The 16284-nt window shown below is 49.0% G+C and overlaps 2 protein-coding genes across 2 annotated transcripts; one reads left to right on the top strand and one right to left on the bottom strand.

Annotated features, from left to right (window-relative positions):
- Positions 1-2995: 2995 nt before the first annotated feature.
- Positions 2996-6259, top strand: LOC105088230 (C-C motif chemokine 8). The gene is made up of 3 exons (XM_010979037.3): positions 2996-3161; positions 3933-4050; positions 4449-6259. The coding sequence occupies exons 1-3, from the start codon at positions 3086-3088 to the stop codon at positions 4552-4554; spliced, it is 300 nt and encodes a 99-aa protein (XP_010977339.1). The 5' UTR covers positions 2996-3085; the 3' UTR covers positions 4555-6259.
- A 2455-nt stretch (positions 6260-8714) lies between these two features.
- On the bottom strand, positions 8715-14839 carry CCL1 (C-C motif chemokine ligand 1). Its single transcript, XM_031469758.2, has 4 exons — positions 14767-14839; positions 11244-11429; positions 9910-10024; positions 8715-8817 (listed from the first exon to the last, which is right to left on the bottom strand). Exons 2-4 carry the CDS (start codon positions 11317-11319, stop codon positions 8715-8717), a joined length of 294 nt encoding a protein of 97 aa, XP_031325618.2. The 5' UTR covers positions 11320-11429; positions 14767-14839.
- Positions 14840-16284: the final 1445 nt, after the last annotated feature.

The following is a 16284-nucleotide window of genomic DNA, read 5'->3' on the forward strand; positions in this document are numbered from 1 at the left end:
AAGTCCTGATTCCCAGGATGCTGTCCATTCTCGTTAGCTTCCCTGAGACCCACATCAGAATCCAGATCTATTTCCACAGCAGGGGACCCATTTCTGGCCCTCTATTCACAGAGGCTGTTTCTGACCTCAGGCATCCCTTCACAGCCCCCTGAGCCATGGGTGAGTTGTCAAAACTGCTTGAGGAAACTGGGAAGACGCTGAGAAAAAGGAGAAGGCAGAATAACCACTTCCCTGAAAAGACACAGCCAAGGCTGCTGGAAAGAACAGATGCTGAATTTGCAGGCCTTAAAGTTTCGTTTTAACTTTTTATGTCAGACTTTCTTGAATGAGTTTCAAAACAAAACAAGAGAGGGAAATTGCGTAATCAAAGTGACTTACCGCTTGCGATCTCTGAGCTCCCTGTAGAACTAAGACCCTTGGCGTGTCAGCCCTGGGGTCTGACCCCCATCCACCCTGAGGCCCCACAACATTCCACTCCTCTGGTTCATGGCAGGATCCCAGGATCTCACTTCTCCTCTGCTTCTGGGAGACTCTTTTTCTTGATTCATCTACAACACAGTCATTTTTGGAGGCCTATCCCTACCAGGTATCTTTGGAAGTAATTTTAGGGAGAGCTTGTACAGGAGACCAAGAACCACACTCTGGGTCCCTTCCTAGTGAGTTCTTGACATGACATCCCCCTCATTTGACTACTGATGACAGCTAGCTTATTTATCGCTTATCATATGCTGCTCAACCTGCAAAGCAGGTTGTGGGTATCAGATAGTTTAATATTAACAATAAACTCCATTGCCACATAAGAAAGTAAAGAATAGGTAAGGAATTTGAAGTCTAAAGAAGTTATATAACTTGTGCCTTCTCTGACACAGATTTTAACTAGTGTTCCTAGTATCCAACTCCAGACTTTTTCTATGTCTGTGAGTCTCTTTCTGTTGTTCCCTTCATTTGACTAACTCTCCCTGATTCCCAATAACTATGATTTTTTGCTACTATTTTTGTCATCAGCTTATAGATGCACTTTCCATATGAAGGCAGCTCAGAGGACAAATTAATGAAGCCTGGAGGGTATTCTGTAAGACAGGGAGTTTATTTCTGAATTAAAAATGTATGCAAACATCTTCTTAGCCAACACACCCTCACAGAGATCAGTGCTACATGGTATACCTGGCAGGGGGACTGTCTGGAAGGGAAACAGAAGAAATCCCAATGACACCGATTTGTCTCACATTCTGCAAATTCTTTACTCTTACAAGTTCACACAGTATTTGCAATAAATGGAAAATATATGAGGCAAATGCTCAAAAATCTTTTCTGAATCAATATGAAAAATAAAAGGCCATCTGATATAAAAACATGAATATATTAATCACAAGAAAAAATCAATTAACACATACATTAAGAGACAAATAAATTAACATGCAAGCAAAATAGTGTGTACTTTTTTCTTATTACTTTATGTTGGAGTTTAATTTATATACAAGAGTGCAGAAATTTTAAGCGTACAATCTCATGAATTTTAAGTTTGTAGACGACTGTTTACCATTCTGATTAAGATAAAGAACATTTCTGCATCTAAAAAGGCTCCCTCATGACTTCACCACCGCAAAGGAAACCACTATTCTATGGCTTAGTTTTACCTTTTAACGAGACAAATATCTTCTTCTTAGCAATTGTCAAATACTTTTAAGATTAATAAACTCACATTTTAATGAAGATGCAAATATTCCTGCAATGTAATAATGCTATAATTTGATTAAGAACCTTAATAATATCCCCACATTTTGATTTATTAATCCCTTAGCTATGGAACTGAATGGAGACATTTATGATAATGTTACATCAGCATTCTCATAATTATTGTTTATGATTGTGAAAAATGGAAATTAAATAATTCCCAACTATAGAGAAACGCTTAAATTAACTATGGTGACTTTATATATGGACCCCTGTGGACTTTTTAACACCCAAGATTATTGGAGAATATTGAATGACTTTGTGGAAAGTCTGGAAATGCTCATTGAAAAGGTATATCATGATATGCAAACCTGGGTTTGATGATGAGATTTTAGATATAATAACCAAAAGCAAAATCTATGAAAGGAAAAATTGGTAAATCGGACTTCATTAAAATTTAAAAATTTTAATTTAAAATTTAAAATTCTGCTCTGTGAAAGACGTTGTTAAGAAAATAAGCTATAGCCTGTGGAGAAAATATCTGCAATGCATAAATCTAGTAAAGGACTTGAATGAAAAATATACAAAGAACTTTTTAAAGTCAGTTGTTGGAAAACAACCCAATTTTTTAAAAGGGCAAAAGATTTGACACCAAAAGCAAAGGCGACAAAAGCAAAACTAAATATGTAAGACTATATCAAACTAAAAAGCTTTTGCTCAGCAAAGGAAACCATCAACAAAATGAAAAATAACCAATGGAATGGGAGAAAAATTTTGCAAACCACAAGGCTGCTCAGTTCTTAGGCTCCATGACAGAACATTCCAGGACATTAAGATGTGAAGATTCCTGGATGCTGCCTACCATTCGGCCAAGGGTTCATCGAGATGCTTGTGTGAGGTTCTAAAGGAGCCTGCCTAGTTTAGGCTGGCAGGGACCTGAGTCTGATAAAGAGCTCAAGCAAAGCCTTAGGGCTTCCTGGGTCCTAGGGAGGGTCAGACCCTTGATTCTCTTCACTCCATAGGGAAGGACTGCGGCTCCCACTCTTCCTTTCTGACAGATCGTTTTCCATTTCAAGGAAATCAAAGCTCTTAACAGTCCAATGAGGTCACTTTCCACACTTTGCTGGGTATAACCACATACCCTTCCACCTCTGCTCCACGTTGTCTAAACAAATGATGGAAACTATACCACTTCCTCCTTCTGATGTTCGGAAATCACCACCAGGATCTGGTGTCAACTCAGCACATTCAAGGTCTTGTTTCATCCTTCCTTAAACATGATCCCGCCCATGCGCTCTGCTCCTGATAAAAGGCAGGCAGAGCAGCCAGAGTAGCCAGAGTTGCAGAGAGACTGAGACCAACTCAGAAACTTCCAACTCTCGCGCTGAAGCTCCCGTGCTCACCCTCCAACATGAAGCTCTCGGCATCTCTTCTGTGCCTGCTGCTCACATCAGCCACCTTCAGCACCCAGGTGCTTGCTCAGCCAGGTAAGGCTCCTCTCTTCTTACGTCTTAACATGAGTCATCCCATGCCTGCTGCATAGCCTATATGACAAAGATGGAGAAAGTGAAACCAAGAGGGAAACTGAGGACAGCCAGCGTGTCACAGCTAGTCAGAGGCAGAACCAGAACCAGAAGCCCAGGTCACTGAGGCCAGTCTCTGATTTTTCCCGGCACCAAATTTGGGACACTCAGTGCAGCCACTACCATAACAATCCTCACCTTGTTTGGGGATGTGACACAGAAGGAAGGACCATTTCTCATTGTGGATGCAAAGGATATTTCAGGCAGTGGTGGACAGGAGGCAACTCTTGCTTGAGGTTTCAAATTTTAGATTATGGTCCAGTGTAGCATCCAGAATGAGAGCTGTGTAAGGAGGATAAGGACCCAGAGGCATCTCAGCATGTGACACAGGTTGTCTCGAAGCCCATGGGGACAACTATCTGGGAAGCGAAGTCTTGGAACTTACCCTCTCAGGGTCAGGGATTTTGGATCAGTAGATCCCCTGCAAGGATTAATCTTGTTACTCAAGATTTCTCCATTTGCAGTTGACAATGAGGTACCCCATAGTTCATTAGAGGAAATAGACTCATTGGTAACATTTTACCTGAGGGATCCGGACTAAAGCACCAAACTTGGGAGTAGCGGGTCCTACCTAGAGCTTGTGTATTTGCTTGGTTTTCTACCTTCTCCTCCTTCTCTTATAAATGTGTGCTTATGATGCATCATAACTCTCATTCTTTGCAAAATGTTTTTCAGATTCGGTTTCCATCCCAATCACCTGCTGCTTTACAGTGATCAATGGGAAGATCCCCTTCAAGAATTTGGACAGCTACACAAGAATCACCAACAGCCAGTGTCCCCGGGAAGCTGTGATGTGAGTGGATCATGCCCTGGCCCCGCAGCCAAAAGTTCTATCTGAGTTCTGCACATCCCTATGAGTCAGATAAATATACTAGCTAATCCAAAGGGCCCTTTGCCCCATAAACAAAGCCCACAAGAAGAAATTCGCACTCACTCCAGGCTCCTCTTCTAGGAGCTTTGTCATATCATCCAAGTACCTTCAGCCGGGAGCCTGGAGGGCTTCCCCTGGGACAGTAACAGAACTTCTTTTCTGGAAGAGAGGCCTCTTCCTTCCATTTCCCCTTCCTCCTTCTCCAATCCTGGCTCCTCACCCAGGGAGCAAAGGCTAATTAGGTTAAGGGGCCAACAGGCCACACTCCTGGGCAAAATCCTCAAGACACTTCATCTAACTGTGCCCTCTTTCTCCCACAGCTTCACGACCAAACTGGGCAAGGAGGTCTGTGCTGATCCCAAGCAAAAGTGGGTCCAGACTTCCATGAAGCTCTTGGACCAAAAGTCCAAAACCCTGAAGCCTTGAACCTTCATACCTGGACTGAGAGCCCATCGCTGCCTTAGGAAAACCTTATTTATTTCCCTCCAAACTTCCCCGGGTGCAGAGTGATACTATTTTATTAGAATGTCTGAAAAGAGGCTCTTTGTTTAGTAATTTAAAACACAGTGTGTCTTCAACAATATTTAATTATATTTAAGTTATGGACATTTTATCTACCATAAATCCTAATGAATGTAAAGCCGAGCGTCTCGTGACGGGTTTCTTTTCTGTGAGCTCCATCAAGGTCACGGCAAGACGGCATTGCTCTCCCTCCCCCCTGCCTGTAGTACTGTGAGCTCCTTCCACTGAGCACTAGAGTGAAACATCTCTGTATTCTTAGGAAATCAGTGCTCTTGTAAGTTAAATGTGTGCTATGTAGTATTGTGGTTAATATTAATGTTATTAAATGACTGTCGAATTTTCAGTGAAAAAAATACACATAATTTTAAATTATTTGGTCTTGTTTTTCATGGGGTAACACTTAGCTGGGAAGGAGGGAAATGGCAGCAATGGGGGACACTTTGGGGTGTGAAGGTCATCCTCTAAGAAGTCCTTTAGACTCAACTGAGGATGAGGAAGAACCTAGAAGGACTGGACCAGGTTGTTCCAGTCCTGTGTCTTCAGTCCCTATCATCACCTGCCCTTATTTATAGACTCTAGACTCCCATTTCTTTCCTCACCACTCATATCTTTGCCCAGTCTCTCTCTTGATCTCTTGCAACAGTCGTCAGATTCCTCTCCATAACCCCAGGTTTTCTCCATCGAATCAATTCTCCAACCCAGAGTTATATCCCAGGAATGAAACCAAATCTAAGAGGAAACTAGATGGTCTATAACCTAGAGGTCCACTTAAGGACACTGGAGATGAGTCTTCAACGGGATGGGTCTTGAGAGATTGGAATGTGATGGGAAATGAAAGGGTTCTTCAGAGCAGGTACAGGAGGGAGATGAGGCAAATGGACCAGAGGAAGGAATCCCATCTGGCTGGGCTCTGGGAAGACCAAGAAGTTGGGGTTTTAGAAGTACAGGCTGGAACCAGATTGTAGGGGCTCTTGAATCAGCAGGTAATAGAGATGCACAGAAAGTTTTGAAATAGGAGAAAAGGAAAGTGTCACATTCAGAGGTGAGCATCAGGAAGAATAACCTAGCATCAGTACCGGATGGAGTGTGCGAGGGCAGGCCTGAGAGCAGGCTGCTGCCCGGGTGCAGCAGAAATGACGGCGACATAAATGGTGCAGGGTGGTAGTGGGGATGAAGTTCAGAAAAATGGGCCAGACGGTGATGTCTTACATATTGTAGAAGAAAGAGAGTAACTGACCGGGACACAGACTCTTCTCTTATAATCTTGCAAAGCAACTATTTAGAGGCCTGGCTCCCCTGAGACACAGAACGAATTTAGCTCATTCATTATACCCTCAACCCCCTCCCAAGAAGTTTAAGTTACAGACGTTTTGCAAACATCTAATTTTATTAGAAACTGCTGAACAGTTTTCTAAACTTCCTACTGGCAATGTGTAAGAGCTTTATTTTCTCACCAACACTGCTCCCTAAATGGGCTGAACCTCACACCCTGGTGGTGACTTTGGCAGATGCCAGGCCATCTTCTCCGAGGGCATGGCAAGAACAATGGCTACCTCCAGAAGTCCCTCCTTTGCACACTCCTCCTGTCACCAGATCGGCTCCCCCACCTGCAGCAGGTGGACCTAGCAGATTTCAGAGTCCAGTGAGCCATCCCTTGGAGAAAACCCTCTGGCGATTCACCTAACCCCGCCAGCACACCTTCATCCGCAGCTTCAGAACCAAACTGGCAAAGGACATGGGTGCCAACCCAAAGGAGACATGGGTCCAGAGTTACGTGAAACACCTGGACCAAAAACCTCTCATCCTGAAGACTTGAACTCTTCTGGCTGCACTAAGTCAAACCAGAGGATGGGCAATGGCTCTTTTTCCCCAGGCTTCCTGTCTTGACCCTGGACTCATTGGAATGTAGTTTTCAAAGAGGGTGCTTTATGTTTTCCTATGCAAAATGAACTAGTTCTTCAGTAATGTTTAGTATAATTGAACTGTGGCTGGTTGTGGGTTTATTTTGAATATTGGCCATCTCTTTTTTTAAAGCAAGGCCTGGAGCCAGTTGGTTCTTGTCAGGAGTCCCAGTTTCTTCAGTTGGCTGCAGTCAGCGGGTACGCCCACGTGGTGGTGAGCTTGACTGTAAGAGCCACGGGGATGAAGGGCTACTGCAATCTAGGGAGGACAGTGCCTCGTGAATGTGAGCTGTAGCTAAATATGTTACTACAGAAAGATTAATGCAATCGTAGAATTGCCTACTTTTTGCAGAAAATACATTTTTGTTTAAAATCTCTAACAGTGGTGTCTTCTTCATGGATAACTTCCAACCGGCAGGGGGCGCTCCGAGGCACCAGTGCACAGCAGAGGGGATGTAGCAGATGTAGCGGATGTAGCCAGGCTCTGGCTTTGCAGCGATCCTGCGCTCCTCTGAGTGCAAGGGAGGCCCTGGCTCACCAGTCCAGGATATTCTAGAGCAATGGCTCCAGTCCCCAGCATCAGCTTCTAACGGGCCTCCCTGCCCCCGTGCCTCCTGGCTCCGAGGAGTCCTCCACCCTGGAGTATCACAGCTATTAAGTGCCCCAGACCCCTGGGGGGAAAATCGAGTGACCCAGACCTAGTTGGCATTGGACCTGACAGCGAAGGTGGGACGTGGACAGAATAGACCTTGGAGGATGGTGTAGCAGGGTCACAGCAAAGACTCTTCTAGAGGAGATGCAGGGAGTATCCCCTGAAGAGTCAGAATTACGGTTCCAGAATGGAAAAGTCAGAGACATTTGGAAAGGAAGGTTGAGGCGTGGTTACGGAAGAACTGGACTGTCACGGTGGGAGTTTAGAGTCAGTTCTGAAGGGTTGGGAGCAACGGGGAGGGCAGGGGGCGCCAGGAAGGGTGGCCTGCGGCTGAGGGTAGGACGCTGCTGGCAAGGGACGCTGAAAGCATCCTACTGCGATGGTCCAGGCGAGGGGGAGCCGGGGGAAGAAGGGCAGCCATGGGGGCGGAGGGAGGAGGTGGCTTAAGCGGAACGAGCCAGATGCTTGACGTGTTGAATGCTGGATAAAGAGGGAGAAGCCCTGCGACACAGGACACAAAGCCTTCTCCCCTAAAGCCACCAATCCCGAGACCCAGAATTCACTTCCCTCCCTTGCTAGTCTCCCTAGAGTCGCACATCACCGAGGTTGGAGCTTGTGATTGTCTCTTTTAAAGGGACGGGACCTTCTCTTCCTCTCTGTCCTCTGAGGGTTCTCCTCCTCTTCCTGAGTCAGCCTCCTTCCTCTGGGTGACCTGGGTAGGCATCTCTGTCACACCTGGACCCCCCCCCAGGAGAAGGCTCTGCCAGTCAACTCTGCAGGCTCTGTCTGGTAGAGGCAGGGTCTCTGTGCCACACTGTACTGGGCAGTCACGTGGCACCTGGGGAACCAGGAAAGAGTTCTGGCCTGGAAGGCAGAAGCCCTAAGCGCTAACACCAGATCTGACCCTGACTTGTTATGTATCCTCAGACCTGCCCTCAGCCACCTCATCTATAAAATGGAGTTAGTAATGCCTTACAGGCAGATGACCCTCCCACAAGATCCCCTCCAGCTAAGGCAGCTGTGACTTCGGGATAACATCAGCCTTAGAACTCTCTGGACAGGCTAGAGGCGAGGGTCCTACACCCAAATGTGGACCCAGCCCTGCTGAGTATCTACTTCACAACCCCGAGTCAAAGCTTATCCCCCAGGACAGAGGCAGTCATCAGAGAGGTGTGAGTCATTTATTGGCTCCTATTGACAAGAAGTCAGTTCCCCTGACACCAGGTCCAGTATGTCTCCCCCACCCTGCCCCCAGTCCCTCCATGCCAATCAAGTTTGTACCCTGAAATCCCTATGGGGTACAAGAGGCACAGGGAGGTGGAAGGTGAAGATTCTAGAATTTAAATATATAAAGTGCAACAACATAGCTTATCAAGACCCAGCAGACCCTCTGGCATGACCCGGCAAAGTGGGGGCAGAAGGACTGGTGTGGGCCTGGGCGCTCGGGCGGGGGGTGGAGGGGACAGGTGAAGCCACATGGTATCCAGTGTCCAGGATGGAAAGAAATCAGCTCATATTTCCTTCCACTGGCAGAGGTTTATCCTTTTTAAATAAACCAGAACCCATAGTTTTGTCTGCAAGACACAGGTCTCTTGGCCTCCAATCAGCTTCAGTCTGTGGGCAGAGAACAAAGGAGAGGCTGTCACCTGAGTCACCCCCTGGGTGCCACCACAAGTCCCATCTTCCCCTCATTGCTCCCGGGTGCCCCTGAGCTGCTCTCTCGGGACCTGAAAATGAAGTCGTTGCCTAAGACCTATGGTTTGTACACTGCGGGGAACACTCAAGCTTCAGGGGGAGCCTTTTAAATTGCATTTCCTGGACTCCTTTTGTGGACAGTACGATTCAGTGTATCAGGGTGAGGTGAAGGCTGCAGACACTCTGAGGATTTGCTAGCATGGAAAATTCCCCTCTTCGAATGTCTCTGAGGGCCCACCCACTGCATCTTTTCAAGTATCTGTGTCCATCTGGGACCCATAGTCATTGCTTTAGATGTGTGTGTGTGTGTGTGTGTGTGTGTGTGTGTGTGTGTGTGTGTTTCTTTTCTGATCTGCCCACTTCCTAAACTTGGCTATTGTCCAAAACCATAGGTCAATTCTGCCTTTAATTTTCTACAAAGCCTTAGACAAATCTCTCTAATTCCCTGAACCTCAGTTTTCACAATGATGAATGTGTGCCCCAAGAGGTTTGGCTGAGATAATATACAAGAAAGAGCCAATGGGCTCTCATTGGAGCTTCTTAACTACACTGTGATGCAGCTATCATGTTTGCGCCACTTCACAGATCAGGAGTGCCAAGGGATACCCAGAGAATGAGGTTCAGAAGAGTTACCTGCCCAGTCGCCCAAGACTAGAGGTTGGCAAATCCAGAGACAGGAAATTAATTGAGACCCCCTCATTCTTACCATCACACATCACGCCTGGAGCTTTTAAGCAATTCCCTCCTCTGAGCATAAAATACCAAGCTATAATACTGGGAGCCCTGGAGCTCCGAGGAACCCATCACTGCAGGACCACAGGCGCTCCCCCCTCCACTTCCAGCGCCCACGATCAGATATGCACCTAGGTTTGAGTGGCCTTGTTGTCTTGGTTTAAAAAACCCTTAATCTGGTGAAACATTGCCATCTAGTGGCCACAATGCTAATTCCAGATGGTCCGGTTTGTTCCCTGGAGAAGGGAGTCAGGGATTCAACAGGGTACCACTACTCACATTAGACTGTTTTTGTAGGAGCAGGTGGAGCTGGTGTTCCTGTAACACCGGATTTTCTGCAGGGGAATCTTCCTCTCCGTAAATCTGAAGCAACAATTGGAGGATGACACATGCACTAGAAGAGAAGCACAAAAGAGGTTTGTGTTAATTTCTTAACCTGGACTTAGTTCCTCTCATCCAGGAAAAAGAAGGAAGAGAGGGGAAAATTAAAAAAAAAAAAAACCCTCCAGGACAGGCTCAGGCTTTAGGACAACATCCTGAAGGCCCTGGTGCATCTCTGCCTCATCAGCCACCTAGTTCTGTGTTTAGACTGAGCCAGGACACTGGGGTTCAGACCTCAGCTCCCCACAAGTCCGCTGTGTGGCTTTGATCTAGATGAGCCCTCACCTGGGCCCGAGACCTCCCAGCTATAAAACAAGACGTATTAGACTAATTTCCAAAGGGTCTTCCTGTTCTGACATCCCATCGCCGGAGTATCGTTCCACCCCAATATTTGGGTTCAAGGGCTCTGGACCCGGCCAGACTCACCAGAGCCCCAGAACAAAATAGGGTCTGCAGTTTACTACCTGGGGCAGGATTAGGAATGGTTCCACGAGTTCAAACTACTGAAATGACAAGGGAAGAGCTTCCAGGAACTAATCAGTTCCCACCACCACCACCTCTCTAGAATGCCCTCCACCCCTAGCCTTCAGTTCTGTCTTGACCCCTCACCCTTACTCTGCCAGTTTGGAACCCCATTCCACAGCCCACCCTCAAAAGCCTTGCATTTCAACCCTGGCTCCTTTCTCCTGGTTTTACTGTTTACATAGCCCCTTCCACATGTCTGTTGTTAGGTTGGTACTCTCTCAACAGCCTTGGAGGGCAGGCATTATCAAATCCATCTTATGATGGGGAAACCAGAGTTTGCGAGGTAAAATGATTTGCCCAAAGTTAGCCAAGTGTTGCAGTCCCAGATCCTGACTTGAGACTCTGCTTATTATCTGTTACACGGTAGAGGCAAGAGCCAGTCCCTCCTCTAGACCTTAGGCCTCCAGCTCAGTCTAAATCACCTCACAGCTCCCCTCCAACAGTCCACAGGGACTGGACGAGGCGGGCCTCCTTTTGTTGAAGCTAGTGACTCAGGGGTCTGTGGCCCCAGACTCATGGTTCTCCCACTGGCCCCCTGCCCCCCACCCCCATCCAGGTCTTCCCTTTCCCCTCTTCAGGAAGAATTCTCCCTGGAGGAGGGGAAACAGAGGCTGTGAGCTCAGGGTGAGCCCTGCCCCCAACCCCAGAGCGCCTGCCTGTGTCTCCGCCCTCCCCAGGAGAAGCAAAGGGACTCGGGCCACACTCACTGCTCTTGCTGTTCACATCCTGTAGCCACATCCCAGCCAGCAGCAGGCACACCAGGGCCACAGTGATGAGCTTCATATCGGGGCGTACAGCTCAGTCCTCCCTGGAGGGGTCTCAGTGAGTCTGGTGAAGCCAAGAGCTCTCCTCTGACCCATCCTGCAGTGCCCAGAGCTTCTATATAGGAAGACCTGGGCGGGGATTCCCAGCCCCAGTGCAGAGGCGGGGAAGTCAGGGGGAGAAAAGATAGTTACTCACATCCAGTGACCACATGGAAAACTCCTTTCCCCAACCTCTCCTGGGTGGTGTGAGAGGTGTAGGAAAACTTCCCCAAGCACAGGAGCAGATAAGGATCTTGCGAGAATGAGCAGAAGCTGCCCTAGCTGAGTGGGACGCGGAGAAAGCTGAGTGAGAGGAAGTGACCTGTCTGTGGTTTCTCTGACCCAACATCTTTCCATCCAGGGATGGATGGAGCTACTGTCCCCAGAACCTGGCAGAGCCTCAGACCTCTGGCCCAGCACTGAGACACATCGAGGTTTGAATCCCAGTTCTACAAATCATAAACGCCCAAGTCACATCTCCTGCACAAAGTGGAAAAAGTAACTCGTGTCTCCCGGGCATGGGATGAGCATTAAGATCAGCTATGTCAAGGACCTGGCCCAGAGAGGTGCTATGGCTTTTTTTTTTTCAGTCACTTAACACTTTTCTACAGTTTGCTCTGTTCTGGGTCCTTGGTTAGCCCCAGGGAGGACAGCTACCAATGAGATGCAAGCCATTGCCCTTCGGCTCACAGATAAATAAGAAAAAAGCCAGTCCGTATAAGGAGAGCAGTAGATGTCCCACTGGGTAAAGTCCAAGCTGCTGCCCTGGCCGTGCGTGGCCCCTCATGCTACGTCTCCGTAGGTTCCTGCACATTGCAATATTTGCAACTCTCTGAACACCCCGCATGCTTTCCTTTCTCCAGGATTTGCTCCCACTGTAACCTCCCTCTGCAGGTCACTGTTTCCCCCTGTGAATTTTCTACCCACTTCAAATGCCATTGCCTACGGAAAGACCCTTCTGCTGTCCCCAGCAGATGGGCATTCACCTTCAAAGCCACCCCTGTGCCTGGATCTCCCACATGAAGGTCTTATATCCGGCAACCCCTCTGGTTCATGTATTCTCCATCCTAACACCTGCGTGGGAGTCCAGGTCTGTCAGAGATGAAAGGCCCCTTGAAGACCACCTGCAGTGATGGCTTGGAAAGTTTCCTGGGAGAGCTTTTGGGAAAAAAAAAAAAAAAAGCAAAACTCTGCGCCCCATTTTGGAAGCAGAATCAAAACATATACATATTAAGTTGAGAGCAGAGGGGAAATGCCAGGTAATTCAGGCACCAACAGATAAGAAGCCGGTATGGTTTTTTCCTATTAGAGATGGGGAAAAAATGAGTCCCAGAAAGAAAAAACTGACTTTGCCAAGGTTATACAGAGACTTCGTTGCACAGAGGGAAATGCTGAGGCATCTGGGCATCTGACTGCCATGTGCGACCGCCTCTGAGAACACCCCTCCAGAAAGGGCCACCGCTAATGACTGCACTGCTCCATCAATTCCCATTCATCCGGCCAGCTGCTTCCGGCTGCCTGAAAAGTACTTGAAGCAGCTGGAATCTCTCCCCTACTCCTATCCTCTGTATCCTCCCAGACTGATCCTTTTTAAGGCCTTGGCTGTCGTTTGAGTTGGGTCTTGGGGAGGAAGGAGATAAAGAGATGTGGTCAACTGGCCAAATGTAACACAGGCCCTTTACTCTCACTTGGGACACAGAGACGGGAAGGTGGCCACCCAGGAGATTCTCCACTCTTCACTCCCCCACTGCCCCCCCACCCCGTCCTGGGGATGCTGCCCAGCCCACTTGAGACCAAGACGGGGCTGCCCCTCCAGCAACGCACTTCCCCTCCTCCCCCTCGCTGTGGCCACCATGAACCCAGGACACGAAAAGAGGAGACAGAAAGTCTTAGTCATGCCTCCCCCTTCCGGGCTCCTGCAGCACCTGAAGGAACCGGCTGGAGGCTCCTATCGCACAGAAACCTAGTGCTCCACGCGGAGCCTCCCCAACCCTTCTCGGCCTCCTCTCCCCCAGGCCTGGCACAAAGCAAGGGCCAAGTCATAACTCCATAAAATATTCTTGGACTTGAATGAGATGGGTCAGAACTGCGGCGGGTGGATGGAGAGATCAGAAATGTTCCCAGCACAGACACTGAACCAGTTTTCAGGCAAACAACCCTTTGCTTAGTTAGAAGTTTGAAAAGCAGTGAGAGCCTGTAGGAGGTTTTCCTTTCTTTTTACTTGGAGATACTGGGAATTGAACCCAGGACCTTGCACATGCTAAGCACACACTCTACCACTGAGCTATACCCCTACCTGCGAGAGGCTTTCTTATTAGTCATCTTTTGTGAAGCAGGGACTGATTTACTGAGGATGGGTAGAGACCAGACACAGCTCAACTGGGGTGGATTCATCTTAAGTGGCCCCCGCCTCTTGCCTCAGCCTTGCTGGCCTCAGGGGATTCAGCCTGGCCCTGCCTGCTTGCTCTGCCGTTACCAACCTGATTCCTGAACCAGGATACAGAAATCCACTGGGGGAGAAGTCATTTGCTCAGCATCGCACAGCTACTGGAAGACTGGCCTCTCTTTGTCTATCCCTGGGGACAGGTCTTCTTAGTTCCCTCACTTAGGGAGGAAGCATGTTTAGATACAGAGATAACTGGGTCAGATTTTAGGCCTGCTGTGTGACCTTGGGCCAGTAACTTAATGCTCCTGAGCCTTAGTTCCTTCATCATAAAATTCCACCACCAAACGGACCTGGTACCACTCTCCCTGTTGTTTTCAAAATAAACTTCTCTAACTGTAACCTAACTTTGGGCTATTTGAAGGATTCAATGAGGTTTCTCATCTTATCTTGGAACAAGGGAGAAAGAAAGGAAGGGAGGGAGAAGAAGGAGGGCAGAATGGAGGGGAGAGGGAAAGAAAGTTGGATTATCAGAATCACTGCAGAGCACCTAAAATATCCTTGGTCCTGGGAACACAGTGGGAACAAGAAAGACACCAGTCCTGCCTTTGTGGGGCTTACAGCTCACTGGGGGAGGCAGGTCCTGGGAACAGTGATTAAGTGCTTGAGAAGAGACATAATGTTCGGTGAGCTGCAGAGTAGAGGGAAGTGCTTCCCAAGGGGCCTTACACGTAGTAGATACTCAATAAAGCTGCACCCCTCCCCCCTCTACCACTCAATCCTGGACCATCTGAGGCTTCATCACAGGGCACAGGCAGGGCTGCCACCTCCCATCCTGGTCCCTTTCTTTCTAATCCTCTGCTGTCCGATGCCCAAGCCAGGCTTTCTGTTGTCACCCACTGGAGCACAGTGTCCTCTCCTGTCCCCACCTCTGCACCAGGCCTAGCTGCCTCCAGTCAGCTCAAGTCCAGCCCTAGCCAGGTCTCCAGCACCCAAACACCTTCGAATTCAAAACCCTTTCTGGAGAGTTCCAGCGCTTCTTACCCTCCGCCTGGGTTTCCTTGTACCCCATCTTCTCTCTAGCACTTTTTTTCTTTTCAGAAGGACTCTCTTATCCAGGTCTAGTCGATAATGTGAAGGAGGCATTAAGCATCTCTCTTAGCAACAGCAGACCCAGGGGTGCCCAAGGAGTGTCGCAGCAGTGACAGTCACCAGCTTTTCAATGCGCGCCCACAGTCACGGCGCTGCTGAGTGACAAGTCAGCCCACTGTGCTGAGGTGAAGTACCCCTGTCTTTGCTGGGTTTACGCAGCCCTGCACCACGTGGCCGGCTGGGCTCTGGCCGCACTGCGTCATCGCCGTTCTGCGCATGCGCTGGGACATCCTCCCTGGAAGCCGGTTCCAGCTTGATCTGGCTGACCTCCTGCCCGCTTTCCCACCTGAGCTCCCGGCATGAACCAGCCTCGCTGCCCACAGCAGGGCCCTCGCACTCTTGTGAATGCCTGGTGGTCCACACCCCACGCTCGTCTGGAAGCTCCCGGAGGGCAGGAGTCCGCAGGTTGTGGTCCGTGTTTCGCGCCCCAGCGCCCCACTCCAGGTGAGCGCGCAGTGACGGTTCCTGAGGAAGGAAGGAAAGGCCTTCACAGCTCTACGGTCATCCCCTTGATGAGAAATGGAGCCCCTGGAGGTGACAGGCGTCATGCAGGTAGGCAAGTGACAGAATCAGGGTGAGCAGCTCCGGCCACACCCTTGCTTGTTTATACTGCCCTGGACCGTTCTCGCACACGTGGGCGGAGACCCCGCTACTTGCGTTTTCCAGGGGTGCTGAAGGGCCTCATCCCACCTGCGGGATTCTGGTGATAGGTCTCGGTTCCTGATGTGCTCCTTCGTTCATGCATTCATTCATGCGCTCACTCCTTCACTCAGCAAACATTTGCCGAGGGCCCACTCTGTGCCAGCCCCTGCACTGGCAGTCAGGTGAGAGAGGAGAGCTGACCCCAGAGCCAGGGCCTGGAGAGGGAGACAGACAGACAAACCAGGAAGTGGGTACAGACAGGTAAGGACTTCTCTAATGTGCAGACCAGACTCTGTGCATGCCCAGTTAGCGGCGGGGACAGGGGGTGGGGCACGGTCTCTGGGGTACAATGGAGCGTCTAAACTGGGCCTGGAAGGATGAAGATGGAATTTGCCGGGGAGTGGAGTGGACAGCACGGTGAGCATGGTTATGAGGGTGGACTCTGCCTGGCCCCCAGCCCCAGCTCCTCCGTACACCACCTGTGTGACCTCTTTCCCTTGCTTGGCCTCCCAGCCTCATCTCCAAAGGCGGATCATTAGGGATACCCGGTTACGGGCTTGTGTGAGAATTAAACATGACTTATCTCTGAAGGAAAACTGAATAATCATTTGATGGATGGTGATCGCTGGTGTCTCTAGAGCATGAGGGAATGAATTCGCAGAAAGTGGCAGGAAAGGGAGCCAGGAGGACCCTAAGCCAGATTTCACAGGACCTTGATTAGGCTCTGGCCTTGGACTTGAGACTGTTGACAGTAGAGGGAGGGCCTTA

Source organism: Camelus dromedarius, chromosome 16, assembly GCF_036321535.1.
Source record: "Camelus dromedarius isolate mCamDro1 chromosome 16, mCamDro1.pat, whole genome shotgun sequence".
NCBI lineage: Eukaryota > Metazoa > Chordata > Mammalia > Artiodactyla > Camelidae > Camelus > Camelus dromedarius.

Coding starts and splice junctions, on each gene's coding strand:
- CCL1 (XM_031469758.2), bottom strand. CDS start 11,319: ATGAAGCTCATCACTGTGGCCCTGGTGTGCCTGCTGCTGGCTGGGATG. Junction 10,025..11,243: donor GGATGTGAACAGCAAGAGCA/GTGAGTGTGGCC, acceptor CTTCTCTTCTAG/TGCATGTGTCATCCTCCAAT. Junction 8,818..9,909: donor TCCTACAAAAACAGTCTAAT/GTGAGTAGTGGT, acceptor CTCTGCCCACAG/ACTGAAGCTGATTGGAGGCC.
- LOC105088230 (XM_010979037.3), top strand. CDS start 3,086: ATGAAGCTCTCGGCATCTCTTCTGTGCCTGCTGCTCACATCAGCCACC. Junction 3,162..3,932: donor CCAGGTGCTTGCTCAGCCAG/GTAAGGCTCCTC, acceptor AATGTTTTTCAG/ATTCGGTTTCCATCCCAATC. Junction 4,051..4,448: donor TGTCCCCGGGAAGCTGTGAT/GTGAGTGGATCA, acceptor TTTCTCCCACAG/CTTCACGACCAAACTGGGCA.